General features: G+C 31.0%; 1 protein-coding gene across 4 annotated transcripts in view; it reads right to left on the bottom strand.

Moving 5' to 3' along the window:
* The window catches only part of LOC122632506 (G protein-coupled receptor kinase 2), a 23,682-nt gene that overhangs the window by 1,354 nt on the left and 14,828 nt on the right, over positions 1-7,500 (bottom strand). For 3 of the 4 annotated variants that reach the window (XM_043819358.1, XM_043819377.1, XM_043819347.1), the window contains 3 exons: positions 3,846-3,941; positions 1,430-1,787; positions 223-1,129 (listed from right to left, as the gene is read on the bottom strand). In XM_043819358.1, the coding sequence (XP_043675293.1) occupies positions 223-1,129; positions 1,430-1,787; positions 3,846-3,941 (1,361 nt within the window). The remainder of the gene's footprint in view (positions 1-222; positions 1,130-1,429; positions 1,788-3,845; positions 3,942-7,500) is intronic. The other variant, XM_043819368.1, reaches the window with a different exon arrangement.

Raw genomic sequence — 7,500 nt, 5'->3', positions numbered from 1 at the left:
TCGATGGATTTATTTATTATACATAAAAGTCGAGTCATAAAATACGTAAAAATGTAACTTTTATCGATTGATTAAATCAAACTGATATAATAAGAATATTAAAAACGGAAAGGTGTGGAAGATATAAGAATAGAGAAAGAGAGAGAGAGAGAGAGAGAGAGAGAGAGAGAGAGAGAGAGAGAGAGAGAGAGAGAGAGAGAATCTATCACGACACCTACTCACATCCGGCACAAATGGCGGTTCCCACATACCAGCCTCGACCCTCTTCCAGTTTAAGCACTGAAAGAAACTATGAAGTTTGACCTCCTTCGCCCCATGTCTGCCGCACTTGCAGCCCAATCTGTTTTTTGGACTTTTCTTGAGTAACTGCTGGCAAAGGCTCTTAGCTTCCTCGGTGAATTTGGATGAATACCTTTCTTGATCTTCTTTAACTCTTCTGTCGACTTCCTCGCGTTTAACCTTTTCTTTTCTTGCTCTGAACGGAGCTTGACCTTCGATCATTTCGTACAGAAGACAACCGAAACTGAACCAATCAGGTGAAAACGTATATTTCTCGTTGTCGATCACTTCAGGTGCCATGTAACCAACAGTTCCAACTCTACCGCGTACCATGTCACCCTCGGTAATCTCTACAGCCAGGCCAAGATCAGATATCCTAACGTGACCATGATCATCGAGTAATATATTCTCCGGTTTACAGTCCCTATAAACAATACCTTGAAGATGCAAATGCTCCAAACCGCATACAACCTCGGCGGCATAAAATCTAGCCCGGTTAATATCGAAACCTGGTTCACCGCCCATATTGTAAATGTGAAACTTCAAATCACCCCCATTCATAATCGTCAAAACAAGACAGAGGGCATCCTTGGTTTCATATGCATAGGCTAACGATACAACGAACTTAGAATTGATTTTCTGTAGTATATTCTTTTCAATCAGCACCATAGCCTCTCCCTTTCTCTTCTTTATCCTCTTCTTCTCCAGTTTCTTACAGGCATACATCTTACCGGTCGCTCTGACCTGGCAGGCACATACCTCACCGAAACCACCTTTACCAAGGACTCTATACATACGGAACGTCTTGTAGGTTACCGGTTGAGCCTCCAACCATTTCCATTGAAGATACCTGAAAGATAGAGATAGTTTAGATGCGACCTCGTGTCTTCTCGTGGCATCTACTGTAAAGGTTACGATTTACAACCTTTACATATTGTAATCAATAATAATCTTTTTTTCTTTTTTTATTATTTTTTTTTTTTTTGTTATTCGCTCCCTATAGATAACCGTATGAAAATTGTACAGATATATCAGTATCTAGATTTCTTTCATTTTTTATTTTTTCTCGAAACGCGCATACAAAAGATTATTACTACTCAATGATCACAGTAATTGTTTCCTACGGAAACATCATAGTTTTACTTTGTACCTGTAAAAATAGAAACTGGTTTGAAAGGCTGAAAATGGTTCACCAGCGAGAAAATTTTTCACCGTTTGTGCGATCTCAACGAACAATTCTTTTCCACCGGAGCTTAATCTCTCCTCGCATTGTGATATCAATGAATCGTTCAAAATATCAACCACTTCGGAGCCTTCACGTTTCAGGTACTGTTCGAATAATTCCTTTGCTAGTTCCATACGATTTTCATCCATCTCGATCTCGTATTTTTCAATAGCATCCAAAAAAAGATTGTATCGATGATAGGCCGGTTTCTTGTTCTGGCAAAATTGCCTGAAGAGAAGTCTTCCGATTGGTTGTTGATCCACCACATACCCGTACCTAATGTCTGATAAAAAGAATAAAAAAAATAAATAAATAAAAAAAAAAAAAAGAAAACTTCATCATTCATTTATTAACTGCTAAAACTTGTATTATAAAATAATAATAATAATTGATTTATGTATTATGGATTTCTACTAAATGAATGGTTGTGTCAATAATCTCATTAAAACTATTTCATTCGGTAGTACGACGTAACAATTATGTGAGTTTCTCTGCGGTTAATAATTTCAACGTAAACAATCATTGCAATTTCATGTTCGACTTCGCTCGAGAGAAATTTACGGGGAAGGACAACGCCAATGTAAACGAGCTTTTCCACGCGTGAAATACATACTCCCGTACAGAGAGAGAGAGAGAGAGAGAGAGAGAGAGAGAGAGAGAGAGAGAGAGAGAGAGAGAGAGAAAGAGTAGAGTAGATATAGTAATTACACATCTAACTATATATATGTATATATGTATACATACTCTATATCTACGTGTATATGCTTTTATGTGTGTGTATATGTGTATATATATATATATATGTATGTATGTATGTATGTATGTATATATGTGTATGTATGTATGTATGTATGTATATATGTGTATGTATGTATGTATGTATGTATATATATGTATATAAGTATGTATATTAGGAGGATGAGAAAAGTAGAACACGAGATTATTCGACATGGTCATAACAAATATTTATATGGAAAATAGGAATAAAGAACTTTCAAACTCATTTGGATAATGTGATTAAATTTTATCGATGTTCGCGGTTCGATAAATCGAATTAAACGAAACCCGAGTTATTTATTTATTTATTTATTTTTTGCTTTTTTATTACATTTGAAAATATCATAAATTTTTTTCCGATAAAATTATAGCTGTTTCTGGGATAAACATATGTGATAATTATTTTTGACATTTAAAAGTTTTCATATCCAGAAATTTTTCCAAAAGTAAAATTATGATCGATATAAATAATAAATACTCGTGATAGATATCTGTCGAGCAATATTTGTGATATTTGAACGTTTTAATAATTTTCTTACGATATAATTACGATCGGTATAATAAATAATAAATATGTCGAGTAAATATTCTTAGTACTTAAAAATATATAAAATCAATTAGTATTACAATCTATATTTCTATGATCATATATGGAATATTAAATGGAAATATTTGTTTGATTAATCTTATCTTCGTTTTGAAACAAATAATAATTTGAACGATCCTTTTACAAGGTACGGGGTTTCGGCAAGATTCAATAATCTCGGGCGAGGTCAACGAAGGGTCACACGTTGATTAACCACGAGAAGCATCGATGAAAGAGGGGAACCACTGCTCTGGAGGAATATTTTATCAAATGTAAAGAGGAGAGAAAGATATATATATATATATATATATATATATATATATATACACATATACGATGTGTCCTACTTTGACGAAACGAAAGTTCCTATTGTTGGACATGTTAGAAAAAACTCGAGAATTGTGAAGGCATAATAACTGATATGTTGATCTCTATCTGTCGAACTAACATAAAATATGTATTTCAAAATAGACGAGGCATCTCTATACACACGATTTTTACATAGAACTTTACACACATTTGTTTTATCAAAAAAACAAAAAAAAAAAGTTAAAAATTTTGTTGAAAAAGTGGATGAACTATTCGACAAACCTATCTATCCGTCGAACTAGCATAAAATGTGTTTCTCTAAAAAGAAAAGAAAAAAAAAAAAAAAGAAAAAAGAAAAAAGAAAATAAAAAGGAAAAGAAAAAACGCGACATCCGTATATACGAATTTTGCACGAGAATTTTATACGAGTATTTTTTTTTCTTTGCATCAAAAATATGTAGATAAAAATTCGTCGAAAAAGTGGATGCAATATTCGACATATCTACCTATTATTCGTCGAACTAACATAAAATATGTATCTCAAAGAAACGAGATATCTGTATATGTGAGAATTTTATATGGAATTTTATACGTATCTCTTTTCTTTTCTTTTTCATATTTAATAGGATAAAAATTCATTGAAAAAGTGAATGCAATCATTTGACATACCCAATTTATCTTTTAGGCCGATGCATTGGGAAATGTGTGGAAACTGAAGTATCTTCCGCCATTTCTTACTCTTTCCTTTGTTGCTGTCACCACCGCCTAAAAAGAGGTAGAGAGAGAAAAAGAAAGAGGGAGAGAGAGAGAGAGAGAGAGAAAGAGAGAGAGAGAGAGAGAGAGAGAGAGAGAGAGAGAGAAGAAGAAATATATATATATAAATAAATTAAAAATGAAACAATTTATCAAAACAATAAATAAATGGATAAAAATAAAAACTATAAAATACTCTCTGTTTCGAGAATCAAATGAATTATCAGAAAATATTTTTGATTTATTCGAATATTCGATAATAAATGTCGACGCGAGTTTTGAATTATTTCAAAGAAAAAAGAAATAAATAAATAAATTAATTAATTAAAATAAATACATCAAAATTACAAAACCTCATTAAACTCGCAGTCAACAAATATTTACGATTTATTCGAACATTCAAATAAACGTCAACTTATGTATCACGCTCGGTCTTATATTGAACGTTATAATAATCGATAACTATAATAATCGATGAACTAATCGGAATACATAGTATCGACGTTGGTCGATAGTGGTGGTTGAGGCGTGCCACGGGTCTCATCTGGAAAGGCCGTAATTACTAGTTTCGTAATTAGCGCAAAGTGGAAATAACGTTTGGTTTAATATGACGTCCGATCAATGGACTCAACCATTAATATGTATACTCTACAAAGCCGTACATTTTACAATCTTTCTCTTTTAATAATAATAGTATTTCATAAATCCCGTTTTCTCTTTTTTTTTTTTTGGTCTTTAAATCGGATCAACGAAATCGCTTTTTCTCATTCATATTTTTTTTTTCCTTTTACTTCATTTTATTCTTTTAAACGATACACAGATTATTGGCTTACACGAAACATTTGATATTGAATTTTTTTGTTCAAATTTATTTAATATTATTTAACGAATTTTCTTTTTTTTTTTTTCATCTCTCTTTCTCTCTATTTTTGTATAATAATCTTTATTTTTAATCATTTTCTTTTAAATGAAAAATACAATGCAAGCCGATAATCGTTTTGAAATTTATCTTCTTTTTTTTTTCTTTTCATAAATTTTTACAAAGATTTCAAAACAACGATGATGTCAAGCTCGTGATATAATATTTGATTTAAACGATTTTTTTATTTCTATAATCTTTAATTTGAATGAAAAATAGAAAATAGAAAGAATTGTCAACAATTGTTTTTAATTTATGTTAATTATCTTCTCTCACAAGGATTTTAGAACAACGGTGAAGTGAAGCTCGTAATCCAATATTTGATAAAGTAGCTGATCAAAGTTACTCTTTGAAAAGCTCTATCTCATCAAAATGAATATATAAAGGCTTCCTAAATCATTTAACGTTTTGGATATACATCTCTGACGGTATTACGTTTTATACATAATATAGTTTGAATTCAAGGTATTAAAGTGATTTTAAAAATCGATTATACTTTTTCGAGATCTTTTAGACTAATTTCTATTTCAAATTGTAAAATTATACGATTTACTTGTAAAACATCTAATGGCAATCCTAAAAAATCTAGAAAAAGATTAAAATCTAGATTTTTAGAGGATTAAAATTTTAGACCTTAGGATCTTTTGATCCACCCTATATCATCATAGACTGATTCGTCATAGAAATTATAAAAAAATTGATGACGTATTCTTCTGCGACTCGGAGATCATACTAATGCATATAAGTTTCTATACATGTATCAACGTCCGTTCGTCTATCTTTGCAATTAATCTAAATGACCCAGTAAACTGTAAAATAGTTAAGTTCTCATTAGATAAACTTAGAAAATGAATTCAAATTGTATTGATTCTATTTCGAAGAATTTTTAATTCAAAGAAAATAAAAAAAAAATATATATATATATATATTTAAATTTTAATTATTCTTTTCATAAATGTAATTTTGATTAATTTTCTCCAAATTTCGGATAAAACTGTATATATAAATTTTGATATTACTTTTCAATTTAATGTCTAGTGATATTTATTTGATAATTAGTATGACACATATATAAATGTTCGTTATAATTTTGATAAAAATATAAAATTTAATAAAAAAGTTGGAATCGTTGAAAAAGATTTCACAATGCAATTCGAATTTTCGTCATAACCATTCGATTCGTGTGTATAAAACTTTCATATTCATAAAATATCTGGATATATATAACTTAACTGGTTTTCGATTTCAAATTGAACACGTTCTATAGAAATCGCATTGATGACGTCGAGAGATTTTATCGATTCTAACTTCACGATACGTGTGTGTGTGTGTGTGTGTGTGTGTGTGTGTGTAATTCCAAGCAAAGTATATATACATATATAGAGAAATACGTACACACAAAGACACGTATATGTATATTACACACACATATACAAAGATGTGTTGTTCACGAACAACAATCTCGATTTTCTTAGCTATCTTTCCAAGATTTTCTCGATATCGATACTCTCTCAAGAAAAAGAAGGAAACGAAAAAGATTTTAAGAGTACGGTGTAGAAATAAAAAAGTAAGAAGAAGAGAGGAAGAAAAAGAAAAAGAAAGAGAGAGAGAGAGAGAAAATAAATTGAAGTTAAATTTAAAGGCAAAACTTGAAAGACGTAAATCAAACGTTCGTTCAATTTCTCGAAACATTTGTCACTTTTGTCTCGTGCTCGACATCAATTAGTAACGAAATTGCCATTTCTTGTAATAAAAGACATTATTCTCTTTCACTCTCTTTCTCTTTTTCCCCCTTTCTGTCTGTTTTATTTTTTTCATTTTTCTTTTCAGTAAAAATGTAATAAGAAAATAATGACAAAGTGAATAAAATTGAAGAGAGAAGAAGATAGAAATTGGATGCGAAAGTAGATATTATATAAAATGAATAATAAGAAAGATAAAGATACAGTTTATCTCTCTCTCTCTCTCTCCCTCTCTCTTTCTCTCTCCCTCTCTCTCTCTCTCTCTCTTCCTATTTTATACACATACATATACACAGAGAGAGAGAGAGAGAGAGAGAGAGAGAGAGAGAGAGAGAGAGAGAGAGAGAGAGAGAGAGAGAGAAAGAGAGAAAGAATTTTTCTCGATGTTACATTCGCAAATTTTCTTTAACTCATCTTCATCGTTCTAATGTCAAATTTTTTTTCCCACTTTTTCAATAGCAAACGAAATACAAAGAAAAGCGGTCGCTACGTCATATATGTAAGTATGTAGATATGCACGCGCATCGATGTGTACATATATATATATATATATATACACATATTTCATTTAAAGTTTTCTCTATTTCGTTTCCACGCTCATTCATTTCTCCTCTCTCGCGAGTAGTATATCTTCCTCGCTCGAGCGACGTGTCTCGTTCGATTCATTTTAAATGCGACACGAGACGTACCCAAAGAGACATTTATTTCTTTCTTTCCATCTATTTCTTTCTTTCTTTCTTTCCTTCTTTCTGCCTTCCTTCCTTTCTTTCTTTCTGTCTTTCTTTCTTTCTTTCTTGTGAAACCGACAGAACGGCGACCACGACGTTTATTGAATTTTTAGTTTCTTTCTTTCTTTCTGTCTTTCCATCTTTTTTCTTTCTTCCTTCCTTCCTTTCTTTCTTTCTTTCTT

The sequence above is a fragment of the Vespula pensylvanica genome, chromosome 1 (genome assembly GCF_014466175.1).
Source record: "Vespula pensylvanica isolate Volc-1 chromosome 1, ASM1446617v1, whole genome shotgun sequence".
NCBI classification, from domain to species: Eukaryota; Metazoa; Arthropoda; class Insecta; order Hymenoptera; family Vespidae; genus Vespula; species Vespula pensylvanica.
The sequence above is the reverse complement of the archived record's forward strand: the minus strand, read 5'-3'. Positions and strand labels throughout refer to the sequence as shown.